General features: G+C 44.4%; 1 protein-coding gene across 3 annotated transcripts in view; it reads right to left on the bottom strand.

Moving 5' to 3' along the window:
* MAD1L1 (mitotic arrest deficient 1 like 1) overlaps window positions 1-20,088 on the bottom strand; it is a 296,765-nt gene that overhangs the window by 47,292 nt on the left and 229,385 nt on the right. For all 3 annotated transcript variants that reach the window (XM_080617371.1, XM_080617370.1, XM_080617372.1), the window contains one exon: window positions 456-663. In XM_080617371.1, the coding sequence (XP_080473497.1) occupies window positions 456-663 (208 nt within the window). The remainder of the gene's footprint in view (window positions 1-455; window positions 664-20,088) is intronic.

Genomic DNA, 20,088 nt, shown 5'->3' with positions numbered 1-20,088 from the left:
ATTAATGGGGCACATATACACTGATAAACAATATTAATTTGTTTAAAGCCAGGTCTGAAAAGAGTTCAACCACTTGCTTCCCTGCAGCTATGAAAGTTATTTCCTGCTGTCTGTACTACCTCAAAGGCTAAACCAGCCCTGAAAGGAAGGAAATATTTCCCTTTACTTCATTGGCAGCACCAGGCTATGAAGGCTGTTGCATTGGCATTTCATTTATCATGAGCAAATGATATGAATTATCATTATTTATCCTTACCACCTACCCTCTGTAGCAAACTGCCACAGGATTGCCACCACATTTACTCTCTCCTACATCAACCCAGCATTTTTTCATTTCCCTTATAACTGTTCCATCAAGCACACTGTCTGCAATGTCTCCATCTGCTTCTGCAGACAGTTCCTTTGGCAGTACGCATGAATAAGTGCATCTTCACAACCAGAAGCCAGCAGCCTACCTGCAATTTCTTGTGATGACTGTAAACTCCCAAGTCCTTCCAGATTCTCAGGGATGGAACCACCTCCTTCAAGCACCCTCACCATCTCCCTCAGCCTTTCATATGCCTCCTGGAGCTGCTGGTGTTCCTCCTTGCGCTGCTGCATGGCCAAGGTCGCTGGATTCATGCTGAAATGAAGAACTTTGGTTTTGCTGGGGTCATAGTCACCCTGTGTGGCAAAAACAACAGAAGCAGATTGAGTAACTAGTCCAACCAGATAGCAGTAGATATATAGACAGCAGTAGCCTGGAGAACATAAAGAAGAACTACAGAGCCCTTGAAGAGGTGGTTAGGGGCTCTGGAGCTCATTGCCTTTTCGTCAGTTCTCCAGGATAAAGGGGAGGACCCCAAAAAGCTTCGGAGGATTGGCCAGGTTAATAAATGGTTAGAATGGTGGTGCCATAGTCAGGGGTTTGGGTGTCTTGAACACGGGACCCAAGTTAGCAGGCCAGGTCTGCTGGGGGCTGGTGGAGCTGCTCTGATGAAGAAGGGGAAGAGCGGTTTTGGTAGGAGGCTTGCCAGACTGGTCAAGGTTTCTTTAAACTAGATGTGCTGGGGGAGGGGGGCATTGTTTCATCCCAACACACCCAGTCAGTTGCCAGCACCTACAATAAATGCTCAGAGCAATGTAGAGATATTCCAGCTGCTCCCGCCAATGAGCTGGCTTCATTTGGAGCTCGGCTCAGATGCCTCTATACAAATGCTCATAGCATGGGGAACAAACACGAGGAATTAGAGATGTGTGCACGTCTACTGGGGTATAATAAGTATCACAGAAACATGGTAGGATGGCTCCTACGACTGGAGTGTTGGAATGGAAGGTTACAGGCTCTATAGAAAAGACAGGCCTGGCAGGCGGGGAGGGGGAGTTGCTATTCATGTTAGGAATAGGCTGGAGAGTATGGAACTCTGTCCGGGGACAGGGGAGCAGTCAACACAGAGTTCGTGGGTCAGGGTTAAACGGAGAACAGCTATAGTGGATATTATTGTGGGGATCTGTTACAGACTGCCTGACCAAGAGGAATCTGCAGTTGAAGCACTTTATGGACAGATAGGAACAACCTCATGCTCGCAGGCCCTTGTTCTCATGGGGGACTTCAACCACCCTGACATCTGTTGGAGCAATGGTACAGCCGGGCACAAGCAATCCAGGAGATTCCTTGACTGTGTGGAAGACAACTTCCTTCTGCAAGTAATAGAGGAGCTGACAAGGAGAGGTGCCATGCTTGACCTCGTGCTCACCAACAGGGAAGGGCTGGTTGGAAATGTGACGCTCCAGGGCAGCCTTGGCTGCAGCTACCACGAGATGGTCGAATTCAAGATCCTCACGACAGTGAGAAGAGCGTGCAGCAAGCTCACTGCCCTGGACTTCAAGAGAGCAGACTTTGGCCTCTTCAGGAGCCTGCTTAGTAAAGTTCCATGGGATACAGCCCTAGAGGGCAGGGGGGCCCAAGACTGTTGGTTGTTATTCAAGGATCACCTGCTACAAGCTCAGGAGTGTTGCATCCCAACTAGAAGGAAGTGCAGCAGGAGGGCCAGGAGACCTCCTTGGATGGATAAGGAGCTGCTGAGGAAACTTCAAGGGAAAAAAGAGGCTTATAAAAAGTGGAAGCAAGGACAGACGGCCTGGGAAGAATACAGGGATGTTGTCCAGAAAGCTAGGGACCAGGTTAGGAAAGCTAAGGCCCAGTTAGAATAAAACTTGGCTAGGAATGTTAAGGATAACAGGAAGGGATTCTATAGGTATGTAGCAAATAAAAGACAGACTAGGGACAATGTAGGCTCCCTCCAAAAGCTATCGGGAGAACTGGCTACCCTGGATTTGGAGAAGGCTGAGGTTCTTAATGACTTCTTTGCCTCGGTCTTCACTGGCAAAGGCTCTGACCACACCACCCAAGTCTTGGAAGGCAGATGCAGGGACTGTGAGAAGACCCTTGCCCCACTGTAGGAGAGGATCTGGTTCGAGACCATCTTAAGAACCTGAACACACACAAGTCCATGGGACCTGATGAAATCCATCCACTGGTCCTGAAGGAGCTGGTGAACGAAGTTGCTGAGCCACTAGCCATCATATTTGAAAAATCATGGCAGTCAGGTGAAGTTCCCGACGACTGGAAAAAGGGAAATATAACCCCCATTTTCAAGAAGGGGAAAATGGATGACCGGGGAATTACAGACCAGTCAGTCTCATCTCTGTGCCTGGCAAAACCTTGGAGCACATTCTCCTGGAAGACATGCTAACGCACATGAAAAACAACAAGGTGCTTGGTGACAGCCAGCATGGCTTCACTAAGGGGAATCCTGCCTGACCAATTTGGTGGCCTTCTATGATGGAGCTACGAAACTGATGGACAGGGGTAGAGCAGTTGATGTCATCTACCTGGACTTGTGCAAAGCATTCGACACTGTCCCGCATGACATCCTTGTCTCTAAATTGGAGAGACATCAATTTGATGGATGGACCACTCGGTGGATAAAGAACTGGCTGGATGGCCACACGCAAAGAGTTGTGGTCAATGGCTCCATGTCCGGCTGGAGACCGGTAACGAGTGGTGTCCCTCAGGGATCAGTGTTGGGACCAGTCTTGTTCAACATCTTTGTCGGTGACATGGACAGTGGGATTGAGTGCGCCCTCAGCAAGTTTGCCGATGACACCAAGCTGTGTGGTTCGGTTGATACGCCGGAGGGAAGGGACGCCATCCAGAGGGACCTCGACACACTTGTGAGGTGGGCTGATGCCAACCTTATGAAGTTTAACCATGCCAAGTGCAAGGTCCTACACCTGGGTCAGAGCAATCCCAGGCACAGCTACAGGTTGGGCAGAGAAGAGATTCAGAGCAGCCCTGCGGAGAAGGACTTGGGGGTGTTGGTCGATGAGAAAATGAATATGAGCCGGCTTCCGTGTGTGCTCGCAGCCCAGAAAGCCAACCATATCCTGGGCTGCATCAAAAACAGTGTGACCAGCAGGTTGAAGGAGGTGATCCTGCCCCTCTACTCTGCTCTCGTGAGGCCTCACTTGCAGTATTGTGTGCAGTTCTGGTGTCCTCAATGTAAAAAGGACATGGAACTGTTGGAACAAGTCCAGAGGATGATCAAGGGACTGGAGCATCTCCCGTATGAAGATAGGCTGAGAAAGTTGGGGCTGTTCAGCCTGGAGAAGAGCAGGCTGTGTGGAGACCTCATAGCAGCCTTCCAGTACCTGAAGGGGGGCTATAGGAATGCTGGTGAGGGACTATTCACTTAGGGACTGTAGTGATAGGACAAGGGGTAACAGGTAAAAACTTAAATAGGGGAAATTTAGATTGGATATAAGGAGGAAGTTCTTTACTGTAAGGGTGGTGAGGCACTGGAATGGGTTGGCCAGGGAGGTTGTGAATGCTCCATCCCTGGAGGTGTTCAAGGCCAGGCTGGACAGAGCCTTGGGTGCCATGGTTTAGTGTGGGGTGTCCCTGCCCATGGCAGAGGGGTTGGAACTGGATGATCCTAAGGGTCCTTTCCAACCCTGACTATTCTATAATTCTATGATTCTAACCTGTGCCACTCTTTGTGTGAAGACGGAAAGTGTTATAGCAGAAAATGGGACATTTATGCAGTGATGTTTTATTCCAGCAGTTGAAGCCAGCCAAACCCAGTATTGCTTCTCATTCTCCTGCTATTCTTTCTAAAAAAGAAACCAGCCAAAACCCACCACCAAAACTCCCACTCAGCAGAGCTTGCTCCCTTGCTGCCACCTCCACAGTTAAATTTACCTCCAGAAATGAAATTTTATAGCTGCATTTTACACCTCTTGATAGCAGGAGATTATAATGAGCACACAGATACACCCTTCAACTACAGCAGGACAGCCAGTACTAGCCTAATTTATTACAAGCCAGCAACATCCAATGGTAAAGTCATTAGCAAGTTGTATCAGCTCATCCCAAGCAAGTGAGCACATAGTGAATGTGAATTTGATGCTTTTTTCTCAGAGGTGAGTTGTATTTATAGCAGTTTAAATAGTCAGTCAAGTCCTAAGCTAGCAAATTAATATTCTTTCAAAGTCAGAGGAAAACACTGATGTTACATTTATGATTTCAGAGAGACAATTTCCATATAAACCACAGGAAGCCTCACAACCACAGAAGCAGTAAAGCCCGTGCTAATGTTGGCTTCCACGGCACTGTGCCCAGTGAAACCCAACAGCACCGCCTGCAGAAAAAGGTATTTTATATGGTAATATTTTGCCTTCAATTAAATCTCAGGACCTGAAGTGATTTGTAAACATTAATTACCCATCAAGAGCAGCAGGAGGTGGGTATTATCCCAATTTTATCATTTCATTTTCATTAAAGATGTGCTAGAACTTTACATGGGTTGTTTTTTCATGTAAACCAAAGCAGAGACTGAGCAACTGCATCCTGAATTGTTGGTCGCTGCCGGTAAGAGACCCCAGGAAGATCCCATTCCCAACATCTTTTATGGAAAACACTCCATCTACATTGTGTAAAGCACCTCTGCCTACAGTGGGAGGGAACTGCCTGGCAGCAGACACAGCACTGGTTCAAACATGGGTTTGGCAGATTCATGGACAACAGCTCCACAACTGAATCCTGCCAAGGGAGGGCAGGGGTGCATTCTCCAGCATCTCTGGCTGCTGGGAGAGGGCTGTGGAGTATGTGGACTCTCCCAAAAGAGATCTTCCATCACCGTGGCCAGAGATGCTGTTATGGGCTGCATGGAAAACGGGTAAGGACCAGCTGGGTGCTTTTTGATGTTCACATGCGATGTTTGCTATATCTCACAACTGTTCTAGTGCTCTCCTTCTGGAACACATTGAAATTCTCCTTTAAAACCTCACTTTCTAGTTAGCCAGGCAGCAGACAGCAGAAAGAGGTGTCCTCATTGGCAGAGACGCAGGTTGTGTTAGAAGTATAGACATTTGGCAGCAAATCAACTCCCCTCCTTGTGATGGATGCAGCCAGTCCTCAGAGATCAGAGGGGCGGGGGGTGACCAGCTTTAATTTCTGATTATAACCAACTTGGCATGATACATCTGGTTGTGTTCAATAAGAATTGGTATGGAATGTGACTAGAAACCAGCAGATGCTCTCACTGCTGTGTTTCCCAAAGGAAAAAAAAGGGGGTGGGAGTGGGGGTACAGTTGTTCCTCCTAACTACACTGAGAAATCACTATGTTGTGAGAAACTGGGAGAAATCAGTTTAACCACTCGGGTCCATGTTGGTGGAAGAGGCAGTCACTACTTCCTGGTGTAAGCACAAGTTAAAAACAAAGGGAGTGCGTATCTGGGTATGTCCCAGGCCAAGAGGGGGTGGGAGGCACCCCTTAACACAGGAAGACACAGGGACCCCCAATGGGCTGCCCTGGTCCAGGGAGCTCACTCCAGAGAACTTGGGAAAGTCAGACATGGAAACCTTGGATACCCTTCCTATCTGTCTGCATTCCCCACAGTCAGAGTACATGGTCTTCCAGCCCTCAGCCATATACCAAGCAGGTGATGCACATTCTCATACTGCCCATGCCTTGTGGTGCTCAGAAGACCTTAAGGAACATCTTGGGGGCCAGTGCTATTCTGCAACCCCACAGCAATGGGCTTTTGTGACTTCATTTCCACGGGAAGTTGAGACAATCAACCTGGACCTGACAGACAGGGCATTAGGACCAAGAGAAGAAATAATCCCACTGACAGCCTTGGCCAAGAGAAATTTAAGAGAGAACTGAAGGACTGAGACCACAAGCAGTGTCTTGGAGATGCTGAACAGAGGGAGAATGAAGACAGCTGTAAGACCAGCTTATTAGATATATTCTCCCCAGCAACACACTGGCATTTATAAGCCTGTTTCTGCACCCAGCTATCTAAATTCTTGTGCTATTTGCATTTCAGGAGTCTCCCAGATAGGTCAGGGCACCCCTCACTCTTGCGTTTGCCTTTCAAGGGAAGAGATTCAACCCCAAAGTTTTTGATGGGGTTTACACTGGCTGGCAAATGATGCCCTGAAAATCAGAGCTGCACAATCATGTACCACGGTGTTTCTGACAAGCCATGAAGCTCTGGCCCCATCTCCCTCGCTGGCTGCAGCACCAAGGTCAGGCAGGGATCACTTCTTGTTGCAGCTCCATCCTGCACCATCACAGCAGGTGCTCACACAAGGCATGAGGCAGCAGAAGGATCTGAGTATGGAGGAAAGCCATGCAAACCTGAAGCCTGCTGCTGCCTTCTTGCCAGGGCTGCTTTAACCCACACTGCACTAGGCTGTTTATTTTGCCGGTTATTTACTCCTTTAAAACACCTCTCTGGCCTTTCTATAAAGCCCTGCCATGAAGCTGCATTGCTTTGGCTATTATAGCTCTTTCAGTCCATTTATCCTCTTCTTTTATATAACACATCTCCTTGAAAAATCATGCTCTAAACCTCAGCACTAAGACTCAGTCTTATTTTCAGGGCTCACCAATGCTCCTGAGCACGTCAGTCTGTAGCTAAACTGAGACAAGAGATTCTCTTAAAAGCTCACTGTGAGATGAAGGCTGTGGCAGAATCCATCTCATTTAACATTTCTGGGAGATCACTAACATATTTGCTATGCCACTCACATCTTGGGGCTAGGGGCAGTAGCTTTCTCTTTATTCTACACAGCACACATCAAACCAGAACATTTCTCCCTACAGCTAAAATATTAGTGCTGCTGGTTTATATTATAGAAACATGTAAAAGAAACCAAGTGAGACAGAGATCCTGGCGTGAGAGATCCTGTACAACTCCACAACAAACTACCATCTAAAAGTCCAAGAAGAGACAATAAAGGCTGATGGTATGAGGATGATAGGAGGGCTGAAGCACCTCCCATATGAAGACAGGCTGAGAAAGTCGGGGCTGTTCAACCTGGAGAAGAGAAGGCTGCATGGAGACCTCATAGCAGCCTTCCAGTATCTGAAGGGGGCCTATAAGGATGCTGGGGAAGGACTCTTCATTAGGGACTATAGTGATAGGACATGGGGTAATGGGTTCAAACTTAAACAGAGAAAGTTCAGGTTGGATATAAGGAAGAAGTCCTTTACTGTGACGGTAGGTGAAGGCGCTGGCACAGGCTGCCCAGAGAAGCTGTGGCTGCCCCATCCCTGGCAGTGTTCAAGGCCAGGTTGGACAGAGCCTTGGGTGCCATGGTTTAGTGTGAGGTGACCCTGCCCATGGCAGGTGGTTGGAACTGGATGATCTTGAGGTCCTTTCCAACCCAAACCATTCTATGATTCTCTGTGAGGGGAGCAGAGGTATGGAAAGATGCAGTCTCTAGCTCAAGGCTCTGAGAAATTTATTGCCATCCTATGGATTTCCAAATAGATGCAGGAAGCTTTCCATGGAAACGGTGCAGACCAGAGCCAGTTTCTGATGGAAGGGATCAGTCGCAGGTGCATGGTATACCAGACATCCAAAACAGAATCACAACTTCAATTATTCGGAGTGTTCTTCCAAGTTTCTGAAGGTTGGGAGTGACTTTGGGTGGCTCTAGAAGAGTCATGGCTGGAAAGCAGCATTCAAATCTCACTAGCATTTGAAGGAAATGAAATCCTAATGCTGGTAAGAAACCAGGGACTGGAGAAAGCAAACAATGTTCTCCTGGAATACCTTTAGCTCTGGAAAATGTAAATAGCTGCTTTTCTCTGTCAGCTGCTCTTCCCTCCACAATAAATTAAGTCTTATCAGAATTCTGTCCTTTCAGCTCTGCAACAGAAGCCTGAAAAATGGGGTTTTGGATGCTGGGTGAGAAGATCTAAACCAGATTTGCCCATTTAGAAAATCATTTCTAATCTGGGGCTACTGATGAGGAAGACCGAATGTCACCAAACAGTGGCATTTGAAAGGTGTGGTACAGAAGAGATGGCCACGCTCTTTGAACAGGAGCTGCTGCAACTGTCCAGGAGCAGATCCAGATGCTGCTTCTGTGCTGAATCAACACATGGCAGGAGGTATTGCTTAGCAGAGTTAAAAAGCATCTTGCAACAAATGGGAGTGTATCCCTGGTTTCTCCAAGAAGTATGGAAAGTGTGCTTCAGGCTTGGAAATGTGGCCTGAATGTAAGAATTGACTGAATCAGTTTAAGCTCATCGTGTCTTTATATAGACCTACGAGACATTTGGGAGATGCAATCAATATATGACCTATAGACAGTCCCTTCATTGGAAAGCCACCCTGTCCCTGGTTCATTCAGCAGATCGTTCTGCTCACAGCACATCATGGCCAGTGTATCAAACAGTGCAGATGACACATTACTGCTAGTTTCTCAGCATCACCCCCTCTGTACCCCTATTTTTCCCGATAGTTTAAAACCTGGAAATTGTAGAGATGCTGAAAAGTAAATAACTTGCACTACAGAGAACTGCTCGTGCTCATTGATTCTTCTTTCAAGGAATAACACTGAGCTGATAATGCAGATTTGTCAGAAAAATGTACAAAGAGCTTCAATTTAGGAGGAAGCAATAAATACCTTGATTGATTGCAACCAAGTCAGGCTGACACTTAGTAGAAGAGTGAATTATTCATTTCTGGAAAGCAAGATGCTAACTAACTGATTTGGTGCTTAAGGCAGCAAAACTGTTTCCGTGCTCTCAGAAGGGCATCGGACATTTTAGAGAGATGATTTGTTGACTCACCATGTTAATATGTTCTAGCTTGTGAAATAATGTTGTTTTGATGCATTATCCTTGGCCTTCCAGACATGTGCCCCAGGGTCTGCATGAGGAAAACTCTCTTGCATACCACTGAGAAGAGTCACCCCAGGACTTGTGTCCCGATTGCAGAGTCATTATGCGAGACAGCCACCACAGATGCAACACACAAATGTTGTCCCAGTGCAATATGTTCTAAACACACTCTGGGACATGGAACACTGTGATGATCAAAAAACTTTCTGACAAAGGACTATGGAAAAGAGAGTTTGACACAGAGCCAATTTGCCATCTAGAACAGAGAACAAGCTCAAGCCAGATGCTGCTGCCTTCCTTCCTTCCCTGTTGCATCTCCCAGCTTGCAAAAACCACCCTGAGGAGATAACTGCTCTGATGGATTGTGTCATTTTTCAAACTACATTATCGGCAAACAGTCAGTATGTTGGGCTACGTGTTGAAATTACAGCTCAAAAACTTCCTAAGTACTTTCCCCATTAGGGAAGAATCAGTCAAGTGACGAAGCAATGAATGAAGACAGGATTGCTTTAATCTCTGAAAACCAGAAACTTTTCCTTTAGAAGAGGAGTTGTTTAGAAGAACAATGAAAGCTGCCAGTGACAGCACCTTGAAAAGGCCTGAACTTATTCTGGCATCTCTCCTCCTGGTTGTTTGAAAACTGCGCAGTCCCAATTCAGGGATGTCTTTCTCCAGGAGCTATAAAAGCTTTTCTTTCCACTCAACTCACTTTCACAGGCCCACAAGTAAGAATAAAGTACTTAAAACGATGTGGACTACTTTACATTTGATGAAACATTCAGTGCTTAACGACTCCATTTAAGATCTATTCATCTACTGCAGGTATTTCTAATCAGAAGGTAGAACTGGTAGCAAAGGGAATAGTTTCAACTGTTGTGAATATGTTTATGTAACATCAGTAATGAAGTTAAAGAAGTTCACACTTCCCAAGGAGGCAGTGACTGTCAGGATACAATGCCAGCAAGACTGTCAAGGATTTTCAACTGCTTTCACATCCTCATAGGCTCCTCCTGTTTAATGCATTTGAAAACAAAGCTGCCAAAACCCATAGATGAGGCTGGCATACACTTAAGTGCCTTGTTTTTTTCAGAGTCTTGATGTCTATCAACCTTAAAAGACTGTGATTTCTGAGCAGCACAATCAATTCTGGCAGAGCATATGGACAGCTGAGTTTAATCGCTCCTCGCTTGCAATGCAACAGCTTGTGCTTGCCCCTGCTGAGAAAAGGCTGACAATTGGAAGCTCTTCAAGGGAAGGACCATTTCTTCTTTGTGTGACTCTTACACACAGTGAGCACCACCCAAACACAAGCAATACACACCACTGCTTTCTGAGCTAAGGAATGTTTCCATGCTGACTTCTTAAGAGAAAAACCTCTGAGATTTCCAGACTGGGACACATTAGTCAACACTAGGGAACTCAGAAACAATCTAAGGAGCTCAGAAGATTGCACCAGCTTTAAAGAAATGATGGGTCAGTAGTTACCTTGGAAGGACATCTGAAATACAGACTGCATCTATCTGTAGGAGACAGATGGGAAAGTTTCTTAAATACAGATACAAAGCATAAAGCATCAATTGGAAGGGTGGTGCAAGGGGAGTGTTTGAAAGGCATCCAAATAGCCAGGGAACGCTCTTGCATCCATTTGCTACCTTTTGGAGGCAAAAAGTAGCTTAAATTGTGAACATTAACACAGGGCAGATAATTGGGTATATGCATGTGGTGGATGTCTGAAACTGAACTTTTGAACTCCTAAGCAGAAGATGCTACTTGCTTATTGCAAGCACAGCATGTCTGTAAATTTTGGTAAGACCCGGACTAAACCAAAAGGGGCACATCTTGAATCCTGCAAACACAGAGAGACATGAGACAGAATCACTGCTTAGGGAACTGATCACAAGCTGATCAATGATTTAGACTATTCAGATAGGGAAAACCTGGGGCTTGTGGTTCCAGAAAGAAAGGTGGTGCTGAAAAGAGGGGTTCCCAAAAACAGAATTGGTCCCAGAAAGAAGAGAGCTTTCAAAGAAGGTGATGATTCTGGAGGGCTGAGGGCTAGAGGAAAGATGCTGGAATTCAGTGCTTCCTCCTGACCACAGAACCTATACACATTTCAAGCTGTAACAGAAATGTATGACTTTGCTAAGACTTCAGGTTTCTGGAATTAACTGGTTTGCTCCTCCATAAACATGTGGTATTTGTGAGTAAACACAGGCACCAAGGCACAGGGCTCTGCACACAGCTAATGAATACCCTGTTGCTTTTACTGAATTATGAAACCAGAAAAGTCGCAAATCATCTTGAAGTCACAAAGCATTACAAGTCATCTTTGAATGTATTTATCTTCAGCTTACAGTTAGTGCCATAGCATTTATGTCAAGAATTGTCCACTGGTAGTCTTCCACCAATACCCATTGTAAATTTTACTCCAAGATAGAGACCAAAAACCCTGTGTGAATGCAAAACTGGAATTTATCTGAAAGGCCTAGGCAAGGTCCCCAACAAACATAGCTCTTGTTGCAGCAGCTTATTCACTAGGGCTCACTATGCAGGTGAGCAGCTTCTCCTCGACTACCTTGACTTTATTTTTAACAGCTTTTTAAAACCAAACCCAAAATTGGTTACTCAGCTCTCTCCTACAAAAGGCTATAGGAGGCATTTCTGCATCTAGTAGCAGGCAGCCTTGAAAGCTTAATCCTACCTCAGGAAATGCCATTTTAATGGAAATTCTGTTTCTTGGTTTTGTTCCCTTTGTTTCTTAGCTCAGGCTTGTTAAAGTGATTAGAGTAAAACCCACAGTAAACTGCATCCCAAAGAATTCCCTCTGTAGCCAGTGCACAAAGCGCAGCAGCACGCTCAGCAGCCCCAGCTCCCTCTGTCACAGAAGATAACTACACCGAAGGATCTTTAAAGCCCTCAGAACAGGAGCTGTATTAACAAAAATGGATTGCAAAGATGAGACAAAGCAAGCTAACAAATAAGCAACAACCACCACCTGCTCCTCACAGCTTTGCCAGTGTGTGCACACTTGAAATCAGGAACGGTTGGAAGTAAAAAAACAACCCAGAAGGTGTTGGATGTTGGGCAGAGGCTCACTTGTTGCCACCAGGTCTCATGTCGATTCCCTTCCCTCTTTCCCACTCTTTTTCTCTCTCCATCATCTATCTTTGTGTGTACATCTGCAGCATCCACAACCTTGAAACCTTGCAGCAGAAATTCACTTGGGCAGCCTTTACATCCTTCCCTTAGCCCGTTCTTGGCAAATTCCTGCTACTTCTTTTCCAAAACAGCAAGATCTTTCTCCCTGTCTCAGTGATGTGACCTCTTGTCCACACACCTTGATTTTGGGAACCTTCTCCTGAACACCCATGTTAGTAATTTCCAGAACAGCAAAGGTAAAGATAATCTGAGTTGTGCCTCTTCATCCTCAGTAACTCCTCTACTGTTCCCACCAGCTGAACAGGTTTCAGGGTCCTTATCCTCACAAGCAATGACACCAGTAAGCCCATATTACCTTCTCCACTCCATCAGTAAATGCCACCTTCAATACCTGGATCAGCTGATTCTCCCACAAGGACTTCCACAGGGCCTTTTCTTTCCCTTCCTGAGCTGACCTGCCACAACTACACATACTCATTGATATTCCTGCCTATGGCTCTCTTTTACCACAGCATCTACAGCAAATTAGCAATGACTCAGAGTTGGACTTGGGCTGTATCATGGACAGAAAAGCTCTAATCACCTAATCAGGCTGCTCTAACACCAGACCACATCTTTGGGTACAACATATAACACATTCTGGGCACTGCTGCAATACAAGTAATAAAAGAAAATGTCTCAGCAGTGGTGCAGAAGCCCTTCAGGTACAGTTTTAAATAGGAAATCTTTCCTCTATACCCACTTTGAAATGCATTATCCCCTGGAGGATGCAAGACTATAATTTGCATTGAGTGAGGCATTCAGATGAGGTCAGGGATGCAAACAAACGTGATCAGAAGGTTAAGAGTCAGGACAGCAAGACACGAAATGGTGTGGAGTTGGGATAATCTGAAGGAAAGAATGCATTCAAACGTTCACTGTCCTTTTCAATTGCTGCTCTTCCTTTTACTGAAATGGAGGAAAATCACAGTCTGCTCTAGGATGGTTTGTTACCACCTGGAGCTTTGAATTCCAGGGTTTCTACACCAGTTGTTTCAAGTCCGGAGAACAGTGTCCGAAAAATGTTGCTATTATTTACACCCTGGTAGTGTGCAGAGAAGACCTGTGATGGTTCAAAACCCTTTGATAGACACTGAAAGTAAAAAGCACGTCACTTCTGAAAACAGTCCCAAAGAGCTTTTAGTTTGAGTTACAGGAATTCTTTTTCAGAGATAAGACTTAACTTCATGGTGAGGAACTCTGGTTCTCACAGATCTGAATTGCAAAAAACATTTTATCAACTTCCCCATACAAATGAAGTAATTTTGGCCAAGAATACTGCCGAGAAGTGTCAGGCCAGACCTGGCTGGTGAGGAGAAGTGCACGCAGTTCCAAATACAAGAAATCAAACTACTTCTTTGTTGTTCTGTTTCCTTTATTCTGCAAGCAACATGCACATGCAGATACTGTACAACAGACAAGAAAGAAGATACTTGAAGGGAGTTTGTAGTGTTTATCCCAATCCAGATATTCAACCATTCAAAGCTTTCCCTCCCAGTGATGCTCTATAAAACGCCTCCTTAATTCTGCATTTCCTGGTAAAGCTCTACTTTGGAATGAATTCAGGTGGGATTTCAAGGGGAGATCCCAGAGCAGAAAAGCAGCACAAATTGACTGTGCCAGGCTGGTACCCTCGGTATTCAAAGTGAAGTACAACAGAGGTCCCTCTTTCTAGACTTCATAAAGGAAAGGAGAACTGCAATGTAATAAGCTTTTCCAGTTAATAATATCTCATTAGAACAAACCCAAAACCTCTATGGGTATTTTTTTAGATAGTATCTTATATAAAAATAAAGATGAATAATTACAATTTATGCAAAAGCCATCGCCTTCTGGATCTGATGGCAGGACCCATCTAAGCTCAGCTGAGCATATAACGGCCTAAAACATAAGTGACAAAAATTGCTGTGTATCATGTTGTGTATTTGTACAGCAAACACTGCACGGGCTGATTGCTGAGGTTAACCACAACAGCATTAACAGCAATGCTGAGACTTCCTAAAGGCTTCATGTTTCGATCCTGTAATTTAATGTATATGACAGTGCTATTATATATCCTTGCATGTATAACTCTGACCTGGCAGGGTACAAAGCTCCCCATGCTTTCAGTGAATGAACATGCACCCTCAGCCTTGGCCACAGCACAGAGCTAACCCGTTGTTGTTAACAGACTCCCTGCCTCAAGCTGGAAGCAGTTCCATTTAAAGAGCAAGTCAAGTTGCCTTTCACATCATATAGAAACTGTGACAGACACAAATGGCTTGGAGGACTCATTTCTGACAGTCTCCTCGAGCAGCAGGGCAGTGTCTGAGTGGGTTTTATAGCAAACATGCTCCAGGTTAAACAAGCTTCACTGCAGCCTCTCACTGAGAGAGGTTATTGCCTCCCACACTCCTGTGCTGGCCAAGCAGAAGATAATAATGAGGAAACAAAACATGTCCTTGCAACACACTGAGGGGAAGAGGAGCTAGAGAAGAATTGCCAAGTTTCATTCTTTTTGTCACAGCCACTTCTCAGCGATGTGGTGTTTGTCTCGACACCGCTTGCCCCTGGGGAGAGCTCATTTTCCTCACCTCAACATTCAACCAGGTACCAGGACGAAATTGCTCTTTCTCTAGTAATGGATCATTTGGTAGAGGGAGAAGTGAGAGAGCAAATAGGGAGTTTCCAACATCTCAGAGAACATATATATACACACATACCTTTCTTAATTATCCATGTAGCTACCTACATTATTCACCACAAAGTGCAGTTTCACTTAGCTATGTTGAATATGCAGAACCCTATCTTGTTCTGCTCTTTCTCAAGTCAGAGACCTGAGTATCTGAAACACCCCAATGTCAATTCAGTGGCTACATTTGCTTCCAGCTCCTCAGGGCAAATAGGTAAACATTTGATTTTCCATTCCTTTTCACCATTTGATGAGGTTATTTCATTTATTTAAGCAAGTTGTAGGATCCCTGATGGAAAGAGCACATTCCCCCTTATCCAGGAGCATAGAGAAGCTCTCCTCCATCTCCTTCCTCCTCCCCACCTGTTGATGATCACTTTCTGGTCCCAGGTTTCCTTATCCAGCTCCTGAGGGAGCTGGACTCTGTTCCCTTGGTCCCCATGCAGAAGGGTGTTGTTTTGTGTCCTTTTCTTCCTTGATCATTAAAAGTTTCTACAGACTTGGGATTAACAAACATTAGAGAGGTCCCAGGCAGGGAGAACAGGGCTGTCACACAGCACCTTGCTGTGCATACAAAGAACCTCTTGACTAGAAGAGTCAGCAATGCAAGGAGAATTAAAAAGCACAGTTAAATAACCCTAAATCCTCATGCATATTTATAAAGCACATCACATCAAAACTAAATCAATACCTCTCGCTAGTTACATACGGCCTGAGAAAGTATGAGCTGGTAACTTGGCTTTGATTTACCCATTGTATTGCTGAGACCTAGAAAGTCTCCATGTGGGGAAAAATGCTTGGGCTAAGAAGGGGAATTTCAAGTGGTAATGGAGCAGAGGGGAGAAGAGGAGCAGGATCACAAGGATCCACCTGAGCCTTGTCTGCAGAGAAGAGTTTCAGTTTAAACCTTTCTACTCCCATGACAAAGAGAAAAACATTTCTGGCACAAGGGCAGGGTTTTGATTTTTGCTGCACCTCGGTAGGTGACATAAGCTACATCCTCCCCGCCACTTCACACCCCATGTGCTGTGGGAGCCTGCCCATGGCAGGGACTTATATCAGCACCACCATCAGCTTAAATACACTTTCTTGGCTTCCACTGGAGGGGAAATACTTTTTGGCTGCCTGCAAAGCTTTAACTACTTCTCAACTATTTCTCTTAAAGACAATTTGAACCAAAGATATGGGAAAATGCTTATGAACGTCACACGCAGTGGGATCACCAGCCCATTAGCAAAACGACTCTGTCAACATGCTAGACCTGCCTTGTATCTACTCATTCATCTCCAACAATGCATCTTCTTTATTCAAGCTTAGACTGCTACAAAGTCGAGCCAAAACCAATTTTAATCTATCTTGAAATATATGTGGTAGACACAAAACTGCACGACTTAATGGTCTGAAATACAACTGTCCTATCTCCTGTTTGATTTTATTTCATCAGTTTTACTTCACCATACTAATGGGCTGGAGAGCAACAAGCACATTTTGCTCAGAGATGTGAAGGGGCAACGATTTCAAACTCTACCACCAAGTTTCCCCAGACTTATGACTGCCAGGTCAACCCATAAACTGTTAAGACCCTACAAAACCTCATTCAAAACACAGTATATCCTGCTGTATAAAATTCAGGGTTTGATTTTTATCATCCCTTTCCTCATTGTCAATGTGAATCACAATGTTTTTACGAAACAACATTGAGAATGAGGAGAAATTCCAGTTTTCTGGTGTTTCGCAGTGGGAAACCAGCTCTCCAGCCTTGGTGGAACAAAGCACCGAGGAGAGGACAGCTCAGCCTTACACAACAGCTACCACAACATGCTCTGCGGTAGTTACTTCTTTCCCATTAAGTTTTAATTAGATAACACATGCATAACTCAGGAACACAGACGAGCTGTGGTTGAGAAGGCATCTTTGCAGCTTTATGTGAGCAAATCCCAAAGACAACCTTCCTGGTTTTCAGACAGCAGCTTTCAGCACACAATCACACTGACTTTCAGGGGCAGATCCCACTTGCTATGGGGGAATGCATTTTGCCTTCCTTAGACTATTGTAGCAATTACCTGGTCATTTTTCATATTTCAGTTACTGGTTTGGTTTTAATACCTTAAACCTTTGGTTTTAAAACTACTGCTATTTGCTGCAATCTTCAGCGGTACACAAGTTCTCTGAGGGAGCTAAAGGCATTTTTCTGAGTTGCTTTCACAAGCAGAACCCCCAAATAGTCTTTGATGCCTTCGGGATGTACTGACAGAAAGCAGGGAGTTTCTGCCTGAAGCTGACACTGAGGAGGAGACGAGCACCTCTGACTTCATCTGCCTGAACCAGCAAAAAGTGACCTCGAGAATAATGATAAAATCTTCCTTGCATAAATTTATCCATTTTTATCCTCCAGCAGGTCAACAGTGAAGAAGAAGATCAAGAGAGGTGATAAAGGAAAAGCACATTTGATGTTAGTGATTTCAGAGAAAACATTATTTTCTGTAATCACTGCAAAAGGAGAACAAACTTCTGCTATGGTCCTGCTTAACAGAGCTCAACGATGCTTACATTTCACTTGAGAGGAAATACCTGAATCCATCATTTCACCCCACTCAATCACTCCTCTACTTTCTTCTCCAACTTAAAACCTCGAATGGGGTGAATTCACTTCCTGAAGTTTGCAAATTACTAATCACCCATTGGCACTATTGATCTGCACAGTTTGCATTTACTGCAGTGGGAGTGAGATAGCACAGGCTGGTGAATAGACTGTGAAGACTGAGAAATGAGATTAAGCAGCTCGCCTCATACAGATCAAGTTATCTGCTGCCTCGTTCACTTGTCATGAAGCTTCCAGAAGGCAGCAAACTGAATCCCCTTAACTCACAAGACAGAACTGATACATAACTCCATTAGAAGAAGAGAGCAGAAAGAAGCAAGTAACACAATTTCATGGAAAACAGGTCTTGTCAAATAGACTTGAGGAGATTTCAAGTCTACCTAATTAAGATAACTGTGTTGACACAACAGAATGGGAATTCTGTGAAATATTTGCCTCGGTATCAAAATCACATTTTCTGTTAAAACCAGCATGATGCAAAATCAGACTAGAGCAGTTTTTAAATGGCCTGAAAGCTGATGAACTAATAGCGCCACTTCCCAGTTACCTCCAATAAGAATCGCTTCTTTCACCACTCATATGCAGCGTTCAGTCTCTGAGATACACAAGAAAATAAGAAATCCTTAGTAAAATATGCAACACAAAAGCAGAATTGTAGCAAGCAACAAGACCCACAAAGATAGCTTAGAAATCTGATTGTGCTAGGCACAACCATTCCACAGGAATTCAAATGCATCCTAAGACATCCCAAAGCACAGAATGGAGTCTCAGGTATGCAATACTTTCTGGTAGACAACGTCTGTGAGGAAGGCTTTTGACCATGGTTAATAACTCAGGGTAACCTCCAATTTAATGCTGTGGGGAGAAAAGAGAAGGAACAGTGAGAATCTTCACATTCCTATGAGTAGGGCTAGAGAAATAATATTGCCTCTGAATGCAACATCGATGAGACCACTACAGTGCTGCTGCATCCAGGTGAGCTGGGCATGTGTCAGAGGGCTGCTGAAAATTAAGGAAAGGTGTGAGAAGATTCCCATGAATGATTCACGGTCTGAAGAACACATCTCACAAAAAGAAATGAATGGAAATCAAACTATTGCATTTACTATGGAGAAGGATGAAGCAATTTGATCAGGCTCTTTGGTGGAAATCTAACACTAAATGGTTCTTTAATCCAGCAACAAAAGCGTAGCGAGAACCCAATAGCTCACGGGGAAGTCAGCCAACTGGGAATAATATATACATATATTTTAATAGGGATGACTAAGCAGGGAAACCAATACATTGTCTATTACTTAGTATCTTTAAATCAAAACTTGATATCTTATTAAAAAGAGTCTGTGAAGCAACCACAAGTCACTGGGTAGAGATTTCTCTTAAACCTGTATTTTGTGTGTTATTCAGCAGCTCAGACTAAATGGATATTCTTTTTGGCCATAAACCTCTTAATTCAACTCATCCTACTTCCTCCAATTCAGAAGAAGCGTTATCCAATACTTTCATCCATTCTCTCTCATATCATTAATTCCTACTCTTACTTTCTAAGCCTCCAGACAATTCTGTAACTTCAGCATTTATTCCTCTCAGACATAACAAGAACCGAGATGTTATCACTGGCAGTTTAATCTTTTTCAAGGAGAATTCTAATTTGTACAGAAATGATATTAGAATCAATGCCTCTAAATATAAAAATACCTCCAAATCTATGTTCATTTTAATATGTCAGAGTGGTTGAGCTGCTCAAATCCTCAGGTGACGGAAAAGCAGAATGACACTTAAGATCCAGGCACTGGGATTGTGCTTTTCTCCCCTAAAGGAAATGTCTTTTTCACAGTTGTAAAGACAACTTGAACACGTGCATGTTGATCCATATGGATGTAATCCAGCTCACTGGAAAAGTACAAGGCTTATTTGGGGATTAGAGGGCAAAAAACCAGAGACTGGAAACAGGTTTGTCACCTGCCATCTTTCTTGGTCACCAGGCTTTAAATCAGGGAGCCTTCATCCTGATTTAAAGGGAGTAAAGTTAACTTAAGGAGTTCTGGGTGATGGTGAGGAAAGAAAGATGGATTGAGATGTGAAAGCTCAAGAAAGAAGTCACAAAACACGAACACATCTCTACATACATCACTCCTGACCACGTGTACAGTGTACACATTCTTTGTAAAAGAACCATTCTCCTTCATTAAAGCCAGAGCTTTAACAAACTATTTCTCACGTTCCCATCTAACACCCTGCTGCCAATCGCCCACCCGCCTTCCACAGCTGCCCTCTGATGGCAGCATCTGCCATCTAGTTTTGAGCACCTTTGGAGTCAACAAGGCACCTGAAGGATTGCAGAGCAGAGGTGAAGCAAGGAAGCCAACAACTTGAACAAGCGCTATTTACCCCTGTAATCCCAGATTATTTCTTTCCTAGCACACGCATG

This window comes from Psittacula echo (genome assembly GCF_963264785.1).
Source record: "Psittacula echo genome assembly, chromosome: 5".
Taxonomy (NCBI): domain Eukaryota; kingdom Metazoa; phylum Chordata; class Aves; order Psittaciformes; family Psittacidae; genus Psittacula; species Psittacula echo.
The sequence above is the reverse complement of the archived record's forward strand: the minus strand, read 5'-3'. Positions and strand labels throughout refer to the sequence as shown.